We start from the raw sequence: 23,273 nt of genomic DNA on the forward strand, positions 1-23,273 counted from the left end.
GCATGGAGACATCTGGTATTGAGAAAGAACAGGTGTTTAATGCTCTGGCAGCTCTATGTGCAAGGGCTGATCACACCCACTGTAAAGAGGAAACTCAGGACAAAATGCTGAATTGCCGAACTAAGCTCACTGTCGTTTGAATGCAGCAATTTCGTGTTGCTAGTTAGGACATTCCTTCATTAAATGAAAAAGGAAAAATACTGATCCAGAAGTGCAATCTGAATTTACAGTGAGATCTTTTAATTCTAATTGAGAAGGAAAAGTTACCTTGAAGTGGACATTAAGATCGGTGCATTTTTAGTGCTTTTCGCAATAATGAATTTATGTGAGCAGAAGTCTTCAATTTTAGTATTAATGAAAATTTAACAAGCTCATTAGTTCTCTTTTTACTTTAACTGAAACTTGCATTAATCTCAACCTAACATTTACATACTTTGTACTAAAAATCTCAGCCATCTTATTAAAACTGATAGACAAAAATGTTAATACATAAAATTCTTAAAAAAATAAAAGGCATTTTACATATAGCTGGTCTTACTGCCAGCAGGATGAAATTTACAGGTTTCATTGCACCACTGGAAAAATTGTAGAGTCTTCTACCACCTTTACAGGGTTTTCTGAAGAGATCTGAAAAGAAACAGATTTCAAAGAGTTCTGGAATAATCACTGAATGGGTAATGAGCCAAAGTGAAATTGAAGTCATTAAATGATTGCACACAAGAAAAAAAATTACCCTAAATTGATGCATAAAATAATGGCCCCTGAGCTGACCATTACCATGGATGGCCAAGATCTAGCATTACAAGAGAGGAAAACATCAACTAAAGCAAACCATATGTCACAGACTATTAGGAATGGAGCAGGGAAAGCCACATGAATCCAAGACTCCCGGAGTTGACTCAGCACATACTTCTGCATATACACCTCTCAGTAACAGGATAGAGAAACTGGACAAGCTCAGAGAAGAGCAGCAAGGGTGACCAGGGACCAATGACTTCTCTTGAAAAAACAACTGAGCAGGAGAGGACTCCATGGCCTGCAAAGGAGATTATTTAGGAGGGGAGGTGATGCATGCCTACAAAACTCTGAGCACTGTGTAAAAGAACAGATGGGACTGGGCATTACAGTTCACTGACAGGAACCAAACAGAGCTACTGGGAACCAGCTGCTTCACCCTCCAAGGCTTGCTCCTCACTCCAATGCTTCATGCAAGCAAACAGCTGAGCTGCTAAATTTTGCTAAAATATATTGGCTGCATCAAGTTAGCATGAATTCAAGAGAATGCTCTACAAAATTCAGAGCAGATATTTATTATCTGATTTTATAAATATGGAGAAAATACATGTATCTCAGGAAACCCCCCAAACTAAATATAGTTAGAGCCCAGGACAGTATTCAAGGGAAGTGCTTGCTTTTACTATCCTATAACCACTGTGGGCAAAGAACTCAAGATTGCAGGGTCCTTGTTGTGACCTTGCACAACCACCATGGATATTTACCTTACATATATCCAGGATAATACTTAGTGCTACCATGTGGATGGGAGCTATCATGTGTCTGCAGTCTGGCATTCTTCATCTACTTGTTAAACCCACTAAGTTCTGCAATTGATCCAAAGCAGTAACATGGGTTTGACAGTTGGAACTTCTGCTTTCACCTCAATTGCCTTCTCTTGTGAATAGTCTGCTAAGTGAACACAGTGAATACAGGATGATTTATCTTCTATGCAATATTAAAATTTGTCCTCTGAATTCTCTTCAGGTAATTTGAAGTTGTTCTCCTTAAGTCTTTCCGGCATGACTCTGCTTTCCCTACAGCTTAACACTTTCTTCTTTTTCATCTTTCACTTTTCTTTTCCCATGACAGAGCTGTTGAGTCAAAGCAAATTTCCTGCTTGTGTACCCTAAGGACTTTCGCTGCCCTGCAGTAGACATCTGCAACAGCTTGGGGCAGCTCTGCTTTCTGGGAAATGTCTCTGCTAGATGTGGCCCTTCACTTCATATGGGAGCAAACTGGAACATGTGACCCTTTCCCTGCAGTGGCAATTCCGTGTCTGGTATATCAGCTTACACTGTCACTCCACAGTCTGGGCTCAGCGTGTTTATTATCCAAATAGCCCCTCAGGAACTGTGAGGTTGGGGTGGGACAAGACTGGCACAAAGAAGGTATGGCAGATGCACAGAGGCCTAGGTGTCATTTGACAGTGACTCAGAAGACATGTCCCTATTGAGGCCACATCCTTTTAATATCAAAGCGCAAAGGCAGCAGTTAGGTGAGCTGGTCAGAGCAAAAAATTCAGTAGCTGAGTGAGAAACCCACCCCTTGCCATATGCACAAACAGGGTTAAGAGCTCTGAAGATCAAAAATAATCCCACTACACGTCAAGGTAAAAATCTTGGATGTTAAGAGCCAGAGAGTCCTTTTGTCCCATAGGTCCTGACCCATAGACAGACAGTGCTCCTGCAGGTTTTTGAGTTGGCACTCTGCCTCTGCAGCTGCTGGTGCTGGAAGCCTCCAAGGAAACCCATGGACACTGATGCTGGAGAGGAAGCAAACACCTTCCAGACCCAAATACCAGCACTGACTGGTGTGAGGGGGCAGGAAGCAGACAAGATTTCTTTTTCTCTCTACTTTGATTATGGGAAGCTACATAGTTTATAAATGGGAGCTGTAGTGTACAAAGGAAGGCAATTCATGCACACACCAATATATGAAATTTGCATTTATTTTTCCCCTTTTCTGGTATCTGTCATAGCTTTAACATTGCTTTGTAGATATGTGTAAAAGCCTAAAGCTGCCCATAAGGCTTTCCAGGTATTTAAGACACTCTGCAATGGAACATCCTTTTGAACCATTACTCATGATGTGGTTTCATAGCTCCAAGGCACAAATGTAGAGCCCTTACAACCAATCATGGGCTTTTAAATGGTAAGTTTGGTATGGGCACCATATTCCCTTGTAAAGGAAAAAAGTAGCAACTGGTACAAGAAGTGTTAAAACAAATTTGTCCATATATTGTTTCACAAGTAGCAATGGTATAATCTGCCATGAAATACCACATGTGTTATCAACCACAAAGAGGCAGGATGATATTGTTTATGTGAGCAGGGAGAAGTTCATAATGTGTTTTGCACCCATCCTTGAAGGGAATCCCTTGGAAATCAGTGAAGAACAATGCAGTGAAGATCAATGCTATATTGTCAGTTAAACTGATAGATGTATTATTCAAGATTCTTAAAATATATTTGAATTAGGAGATTAGCATTCAGTTATTTAGATAGACCATCAAAAATAATGGAGAAAAAAAGGTCTTCTCTCTGTAGTCTTCTATCTGAATGCTACTTGAAATACCACTCAGGAGAGCAGTCTATGGGTTCTTCCTTCCAAAGAGTCTTCAGACGCTGGGTCCAGGCTGTCAGCATCTCCTTCCTCTTCTCATCAGAGACATTCTCTGGAGCATAACAGATGTGAGGTTCAAGGACTTTGACACCACAGAAGTGCATGATTCCATGCTGGATGCAAAACAAAGAAAGAAATGCCTCAGCAAATAGTTACTCTTTTACTTTCACATGAAGAATATGGAAGATCCAATCTGAAACTGTTTCTCTGATGCAGTATCAGTCAGGTTCTCTAAACCTGTGCATTTATCCAAAGAAGGAAAATAGCAGAAGTTCACTACCTATCCAGGCAGCCACTATTGAAAGCATTCAGCAGAATGGCATACAAGTCTCTGAAAGAGGCAAGGGCAACTTAATTTATTCTGCTCTTTGGAATTTATTTTTAACTGCTGTTAATCCTACAGAAGTGTCCTCTTAGGCAGGTGTTCACTGTTCATTTTGCAAGGATCAGAGATGGCCTAAAATTCATGGTCCAGTTTGAAACTCCTCAGATTGTCCTCTAATGGCAGCGTGTTTCACATCTACTTCTATGATTTTTTTTTTTAACCTTTTGCCTCTGGCTCAGCCCAAAGATCCTGTAGGAAGGTTAGTTCCTGTGGAATTAGCTCAACTTGCCATTTTCCCTCTGTGTATTTCTGAAGCCAGAACTGTGTTTCACATTTTTGCCATGCTGACCTGCAATCTCTGCAGCTGGACAGCTCCTCAGTAGCAGGCAGCTGGTAACTGTGTGGGGAGGAGACCATGGAATTTTAGCTCATCTGTTGTATTGTATCAGGAAGCAGCTGGCAAAACTTGTCTTACTACCTGTATTTCCCAAACCATGCTTGGCACTTCAGATAAAAGAGTAGCAATGAGAAGAGGAATACTAACTTTTGTACGTTGATTGTTACTGCCAGGGTAATGTGTGGCTCCCCTCCTGCCCTGCATCCTACTTGAACTGGATAACCACGGGGAACAGAAATCCTGCATTGCTGAGCTAAAGGAAATCCTGTAGCAGGATTCGCTTCCTGTAAGCAGTGAAATGGGAAAGGCTGACAGCATAAGCTTTCTCTAGATTCTGATCTGGAGCAAGTGGGATAAAACAACTTTAGGACTCTGTGGACTTTTAACGTACTCCCAGGATTTTAGGTAATAGTATACAACCTGCAGATTTTTGGAATTGACAACTTAATTATTATATTTAAAATAAAAATAAAACAATTGTTAAAAATAATTGTATTAATAAAAATTGAGGTAAACAACAATCAAATTTTCATAGATTATACCTGCATAGGCCACAGGACGTAGCGAATATCACCACTGATACCTTCTTTTGAATATATCTCTTGGCCTCCTCCCGTGGTGAAAGAAAACAGGGATAATTTTCCCTAGAATTAGGAAAGTGGTGGTTGATTAAGACACATTTAAAGAAGAGTGGCTGAACAGTTCAAGAGATATTCAGGGGAACCTGGACAGCATGGATTTCTGGGGAGAGGGTGACATCTTCTTTCCCAGACCTTACATGACGTGGCAGTTCTGAGGCAAAGACTGATGTCATACAATTACACAGTGGACTGTGTGTCTGGGCTTTGGGAAGAGATCAGTTGTAAAACAGGAGTTATATGGCTGACACCCTTGTGTGAAGCTGGGGTGATACATTACTTCAATACAGTGTAAAGTGAGAGCTCTAAACAACTGCAATGGAAAAGAAGGACCAAGCCCCCAAAAATCATGGTGCAAACCTTCACCATAATAAAAGAATAACAAAAACGTACCTGGAGCAAACCACCATCATAAGCCTTTGACAAATCGTAAGCAAAGCCCTGGACCAAGACTCTGTCCATCCAGCCCTTCAGGATTGCAGGCATGTTGAACCAAAACAAGGGAAACTAGGCAAAGAGCAAATTACCTGGTTAGCACAGAGACTCTGGGACGCCCTTAGGCCTGGTCTAAATCCTGTCTTCTGAACCTGCTTAGATCCTGTATGTGCCTTCTTCCAGCTTTTTGTCAGGAGGGGCAGGAACTATGCTTGGCAAAAGGAACTGAAGTGCTTTCTATTTGGAGTAACCTCAGGGCCATACCTGAGCATCTACAGCACTCTAACACCATGGGTCAGGTGAGGGCTTCCATCCAGACTAAAGTTGGAATATGATGAAGTAGGAGGGTGCCATTTAATTCACACTCAAGACTGTAAAGAATCATGTCTCCTCTGGCTGAAATGCAAAAGAATCTAATATCTTATTAGTAGGATTGACATCTGGGGATCAGTCCAGATCTGACAATCTGATGACAAATGTCAGGAGATCTTAAGACTTGCTTTCACACCCTGCACACATCATGACCCCAATTCCCTTTACTGAGACAAAAAAGACTTCTTCAACAGTTGGACCCTTGGTTTCTAGATCTTCCAGTTAGCTCATGGGACTGCATCCCAAAGCTATCATGTCTTCAAGGCATTATCTTGACTAATTTATGGGTTCTTATACTAAGCTGCATCACTACCCCTAAACCTCTGTACACACTGTGCATAGAAGAATAAATTTTGAAAGAGATGGGCTGCAAAGATCTGTTAGCAATTCCCAGTAATGCTTCTGCAACTCAGCAACAAATGAGAGCAGTGTACTTGGGACAGCCCAATTCCCTGACTCTGCTGGCTATTCCCAGCTCCTTGCCCAGAAAATAATCCTTGCTCTGTGTTCTGCCAGCCTGCCTGACATGCATGGTCACATATGTCTTTGTGCTACTCAGTTATTGGATTTGCTGTAATAGCAACCCAGATAATTGTACTACTGATCTGTAGTTTTTACTGTACTGCTACCTAGATATCAAGTGAACATCACAACTGAATTCTGTTTTAAAATAATGACCTGAAAAATCAGCAGGTCTGCTTCCTGCACCTTCTTCTGCTCTTCAACCAGGTCTTTGGACAAAGCTCCTCTCTTGTAAGCTTCCCAGGTTTCCACACCATAGTTGAATGCTTCCGTGTTGTGCAGGCGACCTGTGGGTAGAAATGAAAAGTTAAAAAGTGAAGGAAATGAAAAGTCTTTGCCCTGTGTCAGTATCAGACCCAGATAAGAGATAAATACAGATTGCAATCTACAGTTCATATTCCGGAGGGGAATTTTAGAAATGCTTATGTCGGGTCAATAAGTTTCTTATCAATCTCTTTATGATCCCGGGGCTGGAGCAGCTCTCCTGTCAGGACAGACTGAGAGTTAGTGTTGTTCAGCATGGGGAAGGTTTCAGGGAGAATTTTGTCAGCCTTCTGATACCTTAAGGGGGGCTTACAGGTCACTGTTTTATGAAAAAAAAAGTGTATTTTGGCTGATCTCACCAGCAATGTCATTTCTTGTTGCTCTGGGCTCAAACTGCATGGCATATAAATCCGACACCGTGACGCTGCAGCCCTGCTTGGTCAATTCTTCCACAGCAATCTTCAACAAAGATCCATTGAAGGACTTGGGTTCTTGATGTGCATAGACTATCAGGACTTTTTTCCCTGGAGGCAGAAACAAAACCACGAAACAATTTGGAATCTAGGAGGCAGATGCAGAAGAGTTTGTGGAGCTGGGACTTGTTCCTTTCTCTTTCTGTAGTGTCCTTTCCCAGTGGCACAAAACCAGTGAAAGTGGAGTGAGTAGCAGCATTTGACTCCTGCTCAGCAGCAGTGAGTGACTCCTGAGGCACTAATTGCTGGATGTGCCCAGCCCAGCAATGTTGTGCTACACTGGGCTTTCCTAGGTGGAGCTCAGTGGACAGAGGGAGTGTTCCATAGCAGGTCACACTGGCCAACATCAGCACAATCCAGCCCCTTCTCTTGAGCCAATATTTCTATTGGTATGATTCCACTACTGCCCAAAAAGTAGTGTCAGCTTAGATTGCCTCAAAGTGTCATGGAAACAACTTCTGAGAGTTAAGAACACCTTCCTACTGCAGTGGGGAGTCCCCACATCTTTCAGTTTAGTGCTGTGCAAGTGATGACATAGATGCTTATGATGCCCCTGTCCCCCTTCAGCACCATCACAGGGACCTCTATAGACAGCAACGGGATTTTCTTCTCAGAGATTAGCCACTCACTAGTGTCTCGAACAGCTGTCAAAGTGGATTCGAGGTAAACTGAGTAGCCAAGTGGGTGTGTTGGGATGGAGGAATGTAATAAGGTTGTGCTCAAAGTGCTCCATGGTGTGTGCAAAGTTTTTTTGAGCATAGGTAATTCAATTTTAATAATTCTCTTAAAAACCATTCATCAGTGAAAACAAAGATTTTGTATGGGTAGTAGTTGTTTACAGATAACCAGAGGGCGAAATCTATAGGGATTATTGAAAATGACAGGATCTGCAAAACATGTAGTTCTTACTTCCTGATTGCCGGGACAAAAACTCAGGCATCTCCTGAACTCAGTTTCTCTGTGGCACAGCTTCCGGATGTGGTTACATATCACCCATGAAATGAGCTATGCAAAAAAGACTATTAAACCGTGTGGGTTAAACATTATTCACTGTACCCATAAATTCATTGCGGGTATAAACCCTTTAAACCCGTGCTCCATACCTTCCTCTGGAATATCAGGAAAAGTTACCTCTTTGTTGTTCCTGCCAGCTCTCAACAAACAGGGAGCTCAGTGACTGGGCGAGTCATACACTCCAAAAAGGTGCTAAGTTTGATTCTGCAAAAAGGCTGATTTATTTCCCTTTTGGTGGAGCTCAGGGCGCTTGGACACACAGTGTTTGGAGAGACCGGAGTTTTTCCAAAGTCTCACCAATTTCAGTCGTTTCAAAACTGAGACCTCTGTGTCCCAGCTAAACACGGCAGAGAGGTCTCATCCCTGAGGCGCCCAGTGCCCCAGCCTGGAGTGAGCAGCGTTTTCATCCGCATTTGCCCTTACCTGCCATTGTTGGGGAGCGCCGGGGAGCTTCTGTCCCGATAATGTGGTAGTGCCTGAGAACTCAAAGGAGAGATTTGCTGGTGAGAAGCATCAGGAACAGGTGTGAGGAGAATCGCTGTTTCAGCGGGCAATGTGCCATGGTGTGAGCACGGGCACTCACGCACTGGCCGAGCGCGCCCCGCCGGGAGCGGCAGGGCAGCCCCCGGACCTCGACTCGGGCCCTGGAGTTCTCCTCCGGCCGCCGGGCCAGTGTTTGGTGGCCGCGGCACGGCCGCCTCGGCCCGGGACTGCGCTGGGTGCATCGCGCCGCTCCGGCCTGTGCCGCCCTCTGGACAGCGGCTCCGGAATGAGCCCCACGCCCCGGCCCCAGCGCAAGCCGGGCTGCCCTCACCTGCTCCTCGGGGCCCGGCGCGCTCCTGCGGCGGGGCTGGGAGGAGCCCTTCCCGGAGGCCCTGCTGCCCGCCCGCCCCGGGCCCGGGGGCAGCGCTAGCGCGGGGCGGGATCGGGATCGGGATGGGCTCCGCCCGCCGCTCCGGCTCCGCTCGAGGCCGCGCTCGGCCGGGAGCGCGCCCCGCCGCTGTGACCGCGCGGGACACCGACAGCGCTTGGGGACTTTTTCTGCTGGGGTCTCTGCTCTTCTCCAAGTATAGAGCTCGTCCTTCATTTCTCCCAGCAAGGTAGTATGTGAACTCCTAAAGCATCCATCTACCCTGATCTGCTCTTCCAGGGCTGTACCGTCTGCTTTGTGCCTTGGGCTGGCCAGCACGTGCATCTGCCGGGAGCAGGGGGCTCATCCCTTCCAGCTCTCTGAAAGGTGTCTCATGGGAAACACAGTAGGACACAGAACGGTGTGGGCAGCTGTGGGTTTGGAGAGGCAGAACAGCCTTGGCGATCAGTTTCAAGAGGAAGGTTTCTCCCTGGATATTGCGATTGCCCTGGTTTGGACAAACTGACTAAACAGCTTTTTTCCAAGTCCTTGGCGGAGGGGAGCAGGGGGGTGGGAGTTAAGAAAGACAAACAAAGTTGGCAGTGGAACTAGTGGAAATGAGACATGACCATCGCATGGAGACATCTGGTATTGAGAAAGAACAGGAGTTTAATGCTCTGGCAGCTCTATGTGCAAGGGCTGATCACACCCACTGTAAAGAGGAAACTCAGGACAAAATGCTGAATTGCCAAACTAAGCTCACTGTCGTTTGAATGCAGCAATTTCGTGTCCATCCACACTGTGTAGTATTGCCAGGAGAGTGTTATTGGACCTGCAGTCCAGAGGGTCTGGGATATTTGTCAGCTAAATAAAGTGAATTGGCTCTTGTAGGCCAATTGTGCAGTTTTGGTCTTCTCTAGCAAGCCGAAACATTACAGAAATTTTTTGAGAACATTTTACTTCTGCTTTTTTATTACTTTCTTTTTGTTTGTTTTTTTTACTTTTGAGCTTCGCATTATTTATGGGGCTGAAGGCAGGAAGAGACAGGGCTGAACTTATAAGAATTGCTTGGTTCAAAAGGCTTAAATCTCATTCAGTGGGGTTTTGCCAGCATGTACTAGGCAAAGAAAGGTGGAAATTGGCATCCATTTGTATGTATTTAGAGGCCACACCTTTGACATATAGCTAGATTTTTTGCCAGCAGGGTGAAAATTGCTGTGTGTGAAATTTGCAGGTTTCATTGTACCATTGAAAAAATTGTAGGGACTGATGAATAAAAAGCATCAGATCTCCACAGTGCTAGACCAAGGCTACCTGGAATGGTTACCCAGCTCCTTAATCTTAACTAAAAATCCAATCACAGTAAGCTTGTGCCATAATGGGAAGGTGACTTTGTATCTGTTTTCCTGGTAATAACTTTAAGGGCTGTATTGTAGTAGTAAGCCATGCCAAAAAAGGTTTAATTTTTAACTCTCCTTCCTCTCCTATAGTTTGCTGCCTGGTATCTCTTTAGAGACTTTTCTGTCTCCATTTCTCTGACGAGTTGCAAGTCGTGTAGGGACCTGAACATCACTCGATGGCTGTCACTGGCTTAACGCTCTGCCTGGCCCAGCAAGGATGAGTGTTCCCTGACACAGGAGGTTTCCAGCTCTGGAGATGACTCAATGCTGGAATGTTAATTCCGGTCTCTGTATCCTGCCAGAACTCTGCAGAGGGGAATCTTTGGCAGGCAAAACTCTAAGGAGATACTTATCTATAATCTTTCTGTAATCTACCTTTTAATCTAAAAGCAAAGCATTATCTGGTCTGATTGATCCCCCTGCTCTCCAACATCCATCAAGATATTATGCTGTAGAGCTGATTTTAGAGAAAGAAGACATGATCTTAGCTAGCTTTGGGTCACTTGTGCACCAAAACTTGTGTTGTATTTCTCTGAGACCTCAGAAGTTGGGAGAAACTGCAGCACTGTGCAACCAACAGAACTGATGCTTGTGGAGAAGGGCTGCATCCCCTTGGAAGTGTGAATGCAGAATGGGAGGCCCCGAGAGTCTTGGGAACCACTGTGGTTGGTGACTGACTGCAGCCACAAATTTTCATTGCAGTTAAGTTCAGAAGACAACTACCTGAGGTCTCCATAGATGCTGAGCTGTGTCCTAGCAACAAATACAAGGGTGTATGCATAGAGTACATTGAGAGAATTTTATTTTTTCTTGGATTCTTATTGAATTCCAGGGAAGAACCACCTTTGCTCTGCGTGTCTCACTGGAGTACAACAGTATTTGTGGTTTTGGCAGCTTGTTGCATGGACAAGCTGGTTAGGTCTTGGTTTATTCTTTTTGTTAGATGTCAACAAAATGCTTTCTTGTTTCATCAAGGGCAATTCAGAAACAGGCATGGGGTATTTTGGCTCCACAATCCTATGGATGGAGCTGTTCCTTTGTCTCCTTCAGGAGTTTTTCAAACATATTGGAATTCCCGTGCATTCAAGCTGCATGAAACTGAGTATTTTAATATGCTTAGAATGAAGACACAATTACCCTTCACTGATTCAAGTGTAGCCCCAGCTTGAATTCTTTGCATCTCTTCTGTAAAGTGCTCTTTAGGCTTTAAGATATCTAATAACAGTAGGATTTTTCTTTAAAAAAAGTTGTACTTGCATTATGCATTTGTTATTGGCTGTTTCTCTTTTCAGCACAACATTTTCATAATTAGTCTATTATGATGTATATTCCTCTGCAAGTAGGCAGCTCGTCTCAGTGATGTCACTTCAGGAACCAAATATTAAACTACAGAATGAACTACACCTGGCTTTAAATGTCAGGTTTTTTTAAACTTGGATTAAAGGCACCTTGCTGCAAGACAGCAGTCTTGGTTTCTCTAGGCTATGAGGCTTCTTAGTAAACATAGTTCAGATGGGGATCTGTTTGTTTTACTCTATCGTTCTGAAGTTGCAAGCACGTTTGACCTGCCACTTCAGAACATCAAATGAAAGAAATACAGTCATGATTTCTGGAAAAAATTATCAGACAAAAAGATCAGAGCATTGCCTAGACATCTGAGAGGAGGACCACAGCAACAAAAAACAAATCCCCAGACTAAATGGAAGTAGAAAGCATGTTCCTTTATACCCTTCTCCCCAGCCTGAAGTGTACCTACAAGTTACTCACTTAATTCTGTTTTCATTCTCATGAAATCCGTGCTGGTTTGGCAGGGTGACCTTTGATGTGTGGCATAATGTGCTTTAGAAGGACAATCATTCTTTAGGTCAAAATGGCTATAAAATTTCCAGTGCTACTAAAAAAGTAATACTTCCATTCTCTCTCCTTATTAACCACTGACCTGTCTCTGTTGGTTTTCTATGTGGTAAAATTCTCCCAAGTTTTGGAAAGGCATGTGTCAGAACATGTGCAGCCCAGTACAGTGCCCTAAAGGCACTGAAAGCATGTCAGGACAAGGACAAGTCTTGGCTCAGCATCAACAGTCACTGCCCAGCTGATGGCTTCCAAAGCATTGCAAGAGCACCACCCTTGTGTAACCTAAGGGATTTGGATCACATGCCCCGCAGCAATCTGCAACAGCTTGGGGCAGCTCTGCTTCCTAGGAAATGTCTCTGCTAGATGTGGCCCTTCACTTCATATGGGAGCAAACTGGAACATGTGACCCTTTCCCTGCAGTGGCAATTCCGTGTCTGGTATATCAGCTTACACTGTCACTCCACAGTCTGGGCTCAGCGTGTTTATTATCCAAATAGCCCCTCAGGAACTGTGAGGTTGAGGTGGGACAAGACTGGCACAAAGAAGGTATGGCAGATGCACAGAGGCCTAGGTGTCATTTGACAGTGACTCAGGAGACATGTCCCTATTGAGGCCACATCCTTTTAATATCAAAGTGCAAAGGCAGCAGTTAGGTGAGCTGGTCAGAGCAAAAAATTCAGTAGCTGAGTGAGAAACCCACCCCTTGCCATATGCACAAACAGGGTTAAGAGCTCTGAAGATCAAAAATAATCCCACTATATTCAAGGTAAAAACCCTGGATGTTAAGAGCCAGAGAATCCTTTTGTCCCACAGATCCTGACCCATAGACAGACAGTGCTCCTGCAGGTTTTTGGTTTGGCATTCTGCCTCTGCAGCTGGTGGTGCTGGAAGCCTCCAAGGAAACCCATGGACACTGATGCTGGAGAGGAAGCAAACACCTTCCATACCCAAACACCAACACTGACTGGTGTGAGGGGGCAGGAAGCAGACAAGATTCCATTTTTTTCTCTACTTTGATTATGGGAAGCTACATAGTTTATAAATGGGAGCTGTAGTGTACAAAGGAAGGCAATTCATGCACACACCAATATATGAAATTTGCATTTATTTTTCCCCTTTTCTGGTACCTGTCATAGCTTTAACATTGCTTTGTAGATATGTGTAAAAGCCTAAGGCTGCCCATAAGGCTTTCCAGGTGTTTAAGACACTTTGCAATGGTACATCCTTTTGAACCCTTACTCATGATGTGGTTTCATAGCTCCAAGGCACAAATGTAGAGCCCTTACAACCAATCATGGGCTTTTAAATGGTAAGTTTGGTATGGACAATATATTCCCTTGTAAAAGAAAAAAGTAGCTACTGGTACAAGAAGTGTTAAAATAAACTTGGCTATATACTGTTTCTCAAGCAGCAGTGGTACAATCTGCCATGAAATACCACATGTGTTATCAACCACAAAGAGGCAGGATGATATAAAGTGAGTAAGGAGCAGTTCATAATGTATTTTGCACCCATCCTTGAAGGGAATCCCTTGGAAATCAGTGAAGATCAATGCTATATTGTCAGTTAAACTGATACATGTAGTATTCAAGATTCTTAAAATATATTTGAATTAGGAGATTAGCATTCAGTTATTTAGATAGACCATCAAAAATAATGGAGTAAAAAAGGTCTTCTCTCTGTAGTCTTCTATCTGAATGCTACTTGAAATACCACTCAGGAGAGCAGTCTATGGGTTCTTCCTTCCAAAGAGTCTTCAGACGCTGGGTCCAGGCTGTCAGCATCTCCTTCCTCTTCTCATCAGAGACATTCTCTGGAGCATAACAGATGTGAGGTTCAAGGACTTTGACGCCACAGAAGTGCATGATTCCATGCTGGATGCAAAACAAAGAAAGAAATGCCTCAGCAAATAGTTCTTTCACGTGAAGAATATGGAAGATCCAAATCTGAAACTGTTTCTCTGATGCAGTATCAGTCAGGTTCTCTAAACCTGTGCATTTATCCAAAGAAGGGAAGTAAATTGCTGTTAAACCCATAGAACCGTTCTCACTGGATGTTGTACTCTGTCTAATTTGCAAGGATAAGGGACAATTTAAAATTCATTGTCCAGTTTGAACCTCCTCAGATTGTTCCTAACTGCAGTGTGTTTCACATCTATTTCCAAGTTGGTTTCTTGGATTTTTTGTTTTTTTTTTTTCCTTTCTTTTCCAAGCTTTTGCCTCTGGCGTAGCCAAATGATTCTGTAGGAAGTCTTGTGCCTGTGGAATCAATTTATCTTGCCATTTTCCTTCTGTGTATTTCTGAATTCAGCATTGTGTTTCAAGTTTTTGTGACAATTACCTGCAATATCTACAGGTGGACAGCTCCTCAGGGGTAGGCAGATGGTATTTGCAGTGGGAAGGAGATCATGCATGACTCCTCTCCCATCCTACATGAATTGGGTGACCATGGGGAAAAGAAATCCGGCATGGCCAAGCTAAAGGAAATCCTGTAACAGCAAAGACACTGGAAAGGCTGACAGTAGAAGCTTTCCCCAGATTCCAAGCTGGAGGAAGGGGCACAAACCAACTTTAAAACTCTGTGAACATTTGAAGTAGTTTCAGGTTTTTAGAGCCCAATTTCTAACCTGCAGATTCTTGGAAAATGATTTCTTATTATGTTTCATATAAAATAATCAATAAAACAATTGTTTATAAATAGCTGGAATAGTAAAAGGTAAGGCACACACTAACCAAATAGTCATACAGTATACCTGCATGGGCCATAGGAGATAGCGAATATCACCTCTGATTGCGTACTTCTCTTTGCTTCCTCCCGTGGTGAAAGAAAACAGGCATAATTTGCCCTAGAATAAGGAAAGTGGTGCTTGAGTTAGGCATTTTTAAAGAAGAGTGGCTGAATAGTTCTAGACATATTTGTGGGAACCTGGACAGCATGGATTTCTAGAGGAAGGGGTGTCCTCATCCTTCTTACATGTTACAAGGATTGGCAGTTTTGAGGCAAAGATTGATGTCATACAACTACATCAATGGCCTGAGTGTCTGGGCTTTGGGCAGAGATGGATTAAAAAGAAAAGGAATTATGTGTCTGACACCCTTATATGAAGGAGGGCTGATCCTTGTTCTTCCTTATGCAACACCTGGAAAACTGTGGCTGGAAAGCCCTCTGTTACTGTGAAAAATCTTTATTCCTATCCCCTCTGACTACAGAAATTTTTTGCTAAAGCACCCCTTCAAACTTGGGCTTGCTTAACCACCATGTTTCTTCTGCTTCTGTGACTATGTTGTCAGCTATTTGTTTAGCTTCTCTCATCTCAGAAGTTTTAGCTCAGAAGATTCTAAAATTCAGAAGTTTTAGCTTCTGTAATTGAAGTAACATTTTCCCAGTGCAGTATCCCAAGTGTCTTGAGCCTGTACTCCATATGCAGCTGTGATCATTGGGGATCATGCCTATTTATGTCAGCGAGGCAGCCTTTTCTGAAATTTAAGGCAACTGAAATGTTTGGAATTGTTAAGAAGATCAGAATTAACAGACATTAACATGTAGCAAACAGAAATGTGAAATTAATATTGATTGGTTTTTGATGCTGCATTTGTTACCAAATATGATCCATCAAACATTGGGCCAGAATTTTCCAGGGATATTCTCAGTGCAGTGGGGAATTAAAAATGTATGGATAGACATCAAGAGATATTGTTCTTAAATAATTAAGTTCTAATTAAAACCTAGAGAGAAGAAAAGATAGTTGCAAAATAGATAGTTGCAACAGAGGCTCATACTCTGGGTATTTCAGATTTCTAATTAAGTTTTATAGTTCAACCTTTAACATCTAATTCCAGAATAGGACTTTGGCACCTACCGTGTCAGTCATTACAGACAAGAGCAGTCCTATGGTGGTGGGAAGGATGACAGACTGTAGTTATAGGAAATGGATTGATTTAAACTGTTTGCAAGCCGTGTGCTATCCCAGGGCACTCTGATACTCCTAATAAATGATAAAGCCTGTATAGCAAGCCAAGTAAAGGTCTCTAGGAGATTGCTTAAATCTTTAGGAACAACTGCAGTCTCCTTGTTTTCCCATCCTCCAGACAGTGTGAACAACCCAGGTAGTTACTCAACATGTTACCAAAGCAACATTTCAGAACAGTGTAAAGTGTGAGTTTTAAACAACTGCAATGGAAAAGAAGAACCAGGGCCCCCAAGATCATGGTGCAAACCTTGACAATAATAAAACAATTCCAAAAATGTACCTGGAGCAAACCACCATCATATGCCTTTGACAAATCGTAAGCAAAGCCCTGGACCAAGACTCTGTCCATCCAGCCCTTCAGGATTGCAGGCATGTTGAACCAAAACAAAGGAAACTAGGCAAAGAGCAAATTACCTGGTTAGCACAGAGACTCTGGGACGCCCTTAGGCCTGGTCTAAATCCTGTCCTCTGAACCTGCTCAGATCCTGTGTGTGCCTTCTTCCAGCTTTTTGTCAGGAGGGGCAGGAACTATGCTTGGCAAAAGGAACTGAAGTGCTTTCTATTTGGAGTAACCTCAGGGCCATACCTGAGCATCTACAGGACTCTAACACCATGGGGCAGGTGAGGGCTTCCATCCAGACTAAAGTTGGAATATGATGAAGTAGGAGGGTGCCACTTAATTCAGACTCAAGTCTGTAAAGAATCATGTCTCCTCTGGCTGAAATGCAAAAGAATCTAATATCTTACTAGCAGGATTGACACCTCGTTATCAATTCTGATCTGACAGTCTGCTGACAAATGCTGGGGATTTTAAGAAAGACTTACTTTCACACCCTGTAAATGTCATGCCATTGAGCCATGTCTGAGGCCAACAGGGACACAAAGAAATGTAAGGCTACTATTTCCCTTCACAGTACTTTGTGATTTATAGACACAGGGGACAGAACTGGCACAGTGGGGAATAGAGATGGGCTGTAAAGATCTATTGGAAATTCCCAGTAGTGCTTCTGCAATTCAGCAACAAATGAGAGCAGTGTACTTGGGACAGCCCAATTCCCTGACCTTGCTGGCTGCCTCCAGCTATTCACCCAGAAAATAATTTTTGCTCTGCTTTCTGCCAGCCTGCCTACTATGCATGGTCATATATATCCTTGAGCATCCATCCAGGAAGATTTTCCCAGTGTTGGGGAGTTCCTGGAGTGGCTGTTGTTTCAACCTGCATCATTGTCCTACTCAGTTACTGGATTTGCTGTAATAATGACCCAGATAATTGTACTACTGATCTGTAGTTTTTACTGTACTGCTACCTAAAGTGAACATCACAACTGAATTCTGTTTTAAAATAATGACCTGAAAAATCAGCAGGTCTGCTTCCTGCACCTTCTTCTGCTCTTCAACCAGGTCTTTGGACAAAGCTCCTCTCTTGTAAGCTTCCCAGGTTTCCACACCATAGTTGAATGCTTCCGAGTTGTGCAGGCGACCTGTGGGTAGAAAAGTCATTCTTTGCCCTCTGATACTGTGTCCAGTATCAGAGCCAGATAAGAGATAAATACAGGTAGCCATTTACAGTTCTAAACTGAGTTACTGCTTTCCATTTTCCCCACTTTCTTTTCTTTGGTAGATATTGAGCATCATCACAGCTGATGGTGATTTGATTTTAAAATGGAGAAGAATGTAGATTCTCAGAGTTGTAAACCTTCACCTTTCTGTAGCAACATAGGAAGTGCAATATGAGTGCCTAAGCTTGCTTTGGGACTTCATTATCTAGGTGGAAGATTTAAGAGAATGTTGTTAGTTGTTCTGCCTCTGCCTTAGGGTTTACTGATGCCATCATGCACTTGCAAGCACTATGGAGCTGCTTTCCAGCCTCAATAACTGGGAAATTCATCAAGGGATAGGGAACCAGTATTGACTGGCTCTACTGATTCATCTAGCAGATCATCAGTCTCCAGCAGAAGACTGAGGCAGTAGTAGCCTCGTGAACTAAACTGTAGCAAGTCCCAGAATGGTATCTGAAGGCATTTCCTCCCCATGAGAAATGGACTTTAGAGACTGATTTATGGACATGTGCTAATGCGTTTTTCCCTGTCAGTAATCTTGCTGTGATATGAAGTTTATGTTCAGAGTGGACTTTTAGAAATGCAAATGTATGGTCATGAATAAGTTTCTTATTAACGAAATAAGTTTCTTATTAAACTCTTGATGATACCAGGGCTGTAGCAGCTCTCCTATCAGGACAGACTGAGAGCTGGTGAAGGTTTCAGGGAGACTTTTGTCAGCCTTCTGATACCTCAAGGGGGGCTTACAGGTCACTGTTTTATGAAAAAAGGTGTATTTTGGCTGATCTCACCAACAATGTCATTTCTTGTTGCTCTGGGCTCAAACTGCATGGCATATAAATCCGACACCGTGACACTGCAGCCCTGCTTGGTCAATTCTTCCACAGCAATCTTCAACAAAGATCCATTGAAGGACTTGGGTTCTTGATGTGCATAGACTATCAGGACTTTTTTCCCTGGAGGCAGAAACAAAACCACAAAACTACAAAACAATTTGGAATCTAGGAGGCAGATGCAGAAGAGTTTGTGGAGCTGGGACTTGTTCCTTTCTCTTTCTGTAGTGTCCTTTCCCAGTGGCACAAAACCAGTGAAAGTGGAGTGAGTAGCAGCATTTGACTCCTGCTCAGCAGCAGTGAGTGACTCCTGAGGCACTAATTGCTGGATGTGCCCAGCCCAGCAATGTTGTGCTACACTGGGCTTTCCTAGGTGGAGCTCAGTGTACAGGGGGGGTGTTCCATAGCAGGTCACACTGGCCAACATCAGCAAACCACTGCTCCTTCCTTTAAGTAAAGAAGGAATGAAGCAATATTTTGTATAGGACAGCAGTTTTTTATGAGTAACCAGAGATGGAAATTTATAGGGATTTGGAAAATGATATCATCTGCAAAAGATGTAGCTCTTGGTTCCTGACTGCCAAGAACAAAACTCAGGCAACTCCTGAACTCAGTTGCTCTGGGACACAGCTTCTGGATGCACAGCCCAGAGCAACACCTGTGAAGTGACAGGCAAGTTCAGTGTGTCAGGGGTAACTAGTAGAAGCTGAGCTGAATACCTGAAGAAACAACAGCTCATTTTTAACCTAAATGGCAAGGGGTAATTGTTTCTCCAGGATGCATTGTGTCCATGAAACCAGAGCTATGCAAAAATGACTATTAATACTTGTGGGTCAAACACTATCAGAAATTCAATGTGTGTACAAACTTTTTAAGCCCCTGTCCATATCTTACTCTGGAATATCAAGAGCAGTTACCTCTTTGCTGTTCCTGCCAGCTCTCAACAAACAGGGAGCTCAGTGGTTGGAGATGCCACAGGCTCCCTGAGGTGCTAAGTTTGATTCTGCAAAGCTGATGGATTGTCTCCCTTTAGGTAGAGCTGAGAGTGCTTGGACTTTGGACAGTGTTTGGAGAGATTGGAGTTTTCCAAGGTCTCACTTAACAATTTCAGTCGTTTGAAAACTGAGACCTCTGTGTCCCAGCTAAACACGGCAGAGACGTCTCATCCCTGAGGCGCCCAGTGCCCCAGCCTGGAGTGAGCAGCGTTTTCATCCGCATTTGCCCTTACCTGCCATTGCTGGGGAGCGCCGGGGAGCTTCTGTCCCGATAATGTGGTAGTGCCTGAGAACTCAAAGGAGAGATTTGCTGGTGAGAAGCATCAGGAACAGGTGTGAGGAGAATTGCCGGGTGCATCGCGCCTCTCCCGATCCCATGCCACCCTCCGGAAAGCGGCTCCGGAGCGGCACCCGGATCCCCGGCCCCGGAGCAAGCCGCGCTGTCCTTACCTGCTCCTCGGGGCCCGACGCACACCTGCAGCAGGGCTGGGAGTGGCCCTTCACACAATCACGGAACATCCGGAGCTGGAAGGGACCTACAGGGATCACCGAGTCCAACTCTTTCCGGCGGCCCGTCCGGGCAGGCCCTGGGGCAGCGCCAGCGCGGGGCGGGATCGGGACAGGTATCGTCACCGCCCGGCAGCCACGGCTCCGGCTTTCTTTTCTCCTCGTCTGGTTTCATTTCATACCCCTCAGTTCTAGTTCTGGTACTGTGAGTGGCAGTGGAGGGTCAGTCCGTGCTCTTCCGTTCTGTCCGCTGGTGATTTTGTGGACTTGCCAGCTGAATCACCTCTTTTCTGGACTGTTCTTCAAGGGCGATCTGTGTTCAAAAGCTGTTCTGTACTTGCAGTCGTTCCTAGTGCTCTTCTCTGCCCTTTTCCAGTTCTGCTGTATCATTTCTTGAACGGAGGGAATCAGCTCTGTATAAAGTTTTCATGCTATGGATATGCCTTGGACATAGCCAGTGGTCTGATGATTTTCTGCTTTTTGGTCCTAATAATTCCTGCTTTAAAAATTGCGCTATTTTGACTGCTATGGAGTGTTAAGCTGGTGTCTATATAGAATTATCTGTGATAATTAGAAGATTTTACTCCTGTGTGGTGTGAAATAGCCTTTAATTTGAAAAGTGAGGCCAAGTGGGTTGGTTTGTTTCCCATAAGCATCTCCTAAGGTCCACAGAGACTAAAAATAACTTTCACTTGTCTAACCTCCTGAGCAGCATTCAGAACAGTCTGCTGGTCCTAGTTCAGGTTAGAAAGTTAGAAATAGGTTAGAAACAACCCTTGTGCTCTATGAATGACTCACCTATTGGAGGAATTTGGCACAGATTTGTGTCTTAAATGCTATTCTTCAGATGTATTATAGGTACTGAAGAATTCTCTGCTGTTCTCTGCTGTTATCTAAAGTACTTTTGATTTGTAGCCCCAAACCCTCCAGAGAAGATGAATTACTTTTTTTCTCTGAAAAGCTAATCAAGAAACTTGATTTTCTGTTGATTTTATTGGGGCAGGGGTTGGACACATAGCTGAGGAGAGCAGAGAAACTTTTTTTTCTTTTTTTTGTAATATAGCTGCAGAATTTGCTTATTAGTCCCCTTATTCAGAAAGTTCATGAGTTGGATTTAATTCTTTCTTCAGCTGGAGGGGAACCAAATGCCCATTCTTAAAGAGTGACCCCCACATCAAACTTCAGGTTGTTTATTCTGGAGTGGGTACACCATCAGTTCTTGTTAAAGGTGTCTCTGCAGAAAAATATCTTGGGGTTTGGTGAAGGAAAAGAGAGGATGCAGGCACCATTTTTTTACTTAGGCTCTGGGGTGACTTTGGAACACAAAGGCTCCAATCTCTGTGTCAAGAATTGCTGGAACTTTTAACATCCAGCAGCAGTTGGGTGCTGCAGTAACCCACTGCATAAGGTGAGGGTAACCCAGGTTCTTGTTAACAGATCCCTTGGGGTGGATTAGAGGGAAACAACACTGAATGATCAGTAAAGAAATGCTTCCTGATGTCCAGTCTGAACCTGCCCTGGAGTAGCTTTGAACCATTCCCACTGTCACTGGATCCAGGAGAGGAGAGCTCAGCACTTGCATCTACACTGCTTTGAAATATCCAGGCTTGTTGCTTCGAGCCAACAATGAATTCAGTCATAAACACCACCAAAGCCATCACAGATGCCACTGTAAAGTACAAACACATATAGCACTTAGGTTGATTGACTTCTTCAGCAATCGAACTAGATGAATGTTTCCCCCTCCCACTTTATCAGATGACACAGCACACAGTTTTGTGATCCATAATAGCTGTTGTATAAATTCGTGTGGAAATGCTAATATCGTAATTATGTGTGTGTGTGCATTTTCTTCTTACAAATTACATACTGTGGATTAGAGTGCAAGGTATGGTCGTCTATATTAGAGAAGAAATTAATCAGAATAAATTAAAAACATTAGAATATAACCGTGCAGGAACTACTTTAACTTTTCTTACGCCTTTTTGTAGGATTAATACGAAGTTTATTGTACGCATTGTTCTGTCTCTGGAGTGGTGTATTAAGGTTTTAAGATACTGTGTATCTAAAGGGTATTTATTGTGCCCTCTAGCGCCCAGTGCGAGGGTTTGCTTGACAGCAGAAGCGAAGCCTCCACCAAGGACGAGTATTACTTAATCCGTAATGCAAATTCTGTCCCAGACAAAATGTCTTAAGAACCTCTGTTGCCAGTGATAATAAGCAGCAAGGAAAAACGATCCCAACAAATCGTTAGTGTAAGAGAAATCCTATGTAAAATTAGTTTTCAGTGACTTTTGCAGAGAACACAGCCACAGGGAGAACAGTTCTAATCAGTGAGTACTGTGGTTCTGAACCGAAAAGGAAGAAAAAGAGAGAAACTGAGAAATAATATCCAACAGAAAATAGGTCTTCACGTATGGGGATACGTGTCACAGTAACACTGTAGCTATTCCTGGGCTTGTTTGGGCAGGTAATAAAGATGACAGTCACTCCTCTATCTATCTGTTTCCTTACAGCAGAAAGGTTGACAGGCTTGTGCAACAGGAAGGAAGGAAGCAGGAAGACTATGTGACCAACAGCCTCTCACTGTGACCTGTTTTCTTAGCCTGTCTGTATGGTAATGAGTAACAGAAATTGAAAATTGTAACCTCTGGGGTTAACAAGTCTATAATACAGTCTCTAAATCTAAAGCAAACCAGGAACAGGGGTAGTGTCTTGGGAAACAACTTTTATCCACTGTTTAGCTTATTTTTAAACCTTGTGATGTTTAATATGTAACACTATGAAAGTATATAAATGAAATATCTATCTAAGGCTTTTATCTGTTTGTAACTTAATTGCAGCTTCTGGTAGCAGATTTTTGCCGGGAAATAAGGGGACTAGTTAATTCAAGTATAAATTTGTTAATTTTAAATTTTTAATCTTCTCTGTGATTTTTGACTGAAGAGTCTGGCCTGAGATACCTTTTGAAGAGAGGCTGAATTTTCAAATCTGACTATGAATTCAATCTTTGTCTGTAAAGCACAGCAGATCTAGGATTTGTCTTTGCATCTAAATAATGAGACTCTTTGCTAAATGTGTCTGTCTTTCTTTGCCCCATTTGTGATAGCTAAAGGCAATAGGAAGTGTCTGCACTCTCCCTCAACTCTTTGTGGAATATTTCATGTAAATATAGAATGAAATTAATATTAATTTGTACTTAAAGAGGTCAGAAATAAGCAGTTTAATTTCAGGACAAGGTACTTTATGGAGTATTTGAACTGAGAACGGCAATGTGTTAGCTGTGATATTAAAAATTTGAATACATCTGAGCATAGTTTTCTGAGGAGGTACTTAAAATCTGCTGGTATTCTACAGCTCTACCTATTTGATTTTGACCACAAGTTTGTAACAGAATTTTAAAGGTTGTGGGCTTTTTCAGAGAACAGTTAGAGAAGGGAGTAAGTAGATTTTCTGTGCCAGTAAT

At 43.1% G+C, this 23,273-nt stretch overlaps 1 protein-coding gene across 9 annotated transcripts; it reads right to left on the minus strand.

Annotated features, from left to right (window-relative positions):
* Positions 1–1,294: 1,294 nt before the first annotated feature.
* On the minus strand, positions 1,295–20,666 carry NQO2 (N-ribosyldihydronicotinamide:quinone dehydrogenase 2). Of its 9 annotated transcripts, none has more exons than XM_085052006.1 (7): positions 19,770–19,871; positions 8,263–8,315; positions 6,712–6,876; positions 6,245–6,375; positions 5,153–5,266; positions 4,664–4,765; positions 1,295–3,512 (listed from the first exon to the last, which is right to left on the minus strand). In XM_085052006.1, exons 1-7 carry the CDS (start codon positions 19,817–19,819, stop codon positions 3,339–3,341), a joined length of 789 nt encoding a protein of 262 aa, XP_084908132.1. In that variant the 5' UTR covers positions 19,820–19,871; the 3' UTR covers positions 1,295–3,338. The 9 variants fall into 9 exon arrangements, with proteins under 9 accessions (XP_084908132.1, XP_084908134.1, XP_084908135.1 ...); XM_085052008.1 differs by lacking the exon at positions 19,770–19,871 and adding an exon at positions 8,654–8,776; XM_085052009.1 differs by lacking the exon at positions 19,770–19,871 and adding an exon at positions 8,654–8,745 and having other exon boundaries at positions 8,263–8,322.
* Positions 20,667–23,273: the final 2,607 nt, after the last annotated feature.

The sequence above is a fragment of the Lichenostomus cassidix genome, chromosome 2, assembly GCF_008360975.1.
Source record: "Lichenostomus cassidix isolate B80296 chromosome 2, HeHo_3.0, whole genome shotgun sequence".
Lineage (NCBI taxonomy): Eukaryota > Metazoa > Chordata > Aves > Passeriformes > Meliphagidae > Lichenostomus > Lichenostomus cassidix.

Coding starts and splice junctions, on each gene's coding strand:
- NQO2 (XM_085052006.1), bottom strand. CDS start 19,819: ATGTTCCGTGATTGTGTGAAGGGCCACTCCCAGCCCTGCTGCAGGTGT. Junction 6,877..8,262: donor GCGCTCCCCAACAATGGCAG/GTAAGGGCAAAT, acceptor TTCTGCCTCCAG/GGAAAAAAGTCCTGATAGTC. Junction 3,513..4,663: donor ACGTCCTGTGGCCTATGCAG/GTATAATCTATG, acceptor TTTTGCATCCAG/CATGGAATCATGCACTTCTG.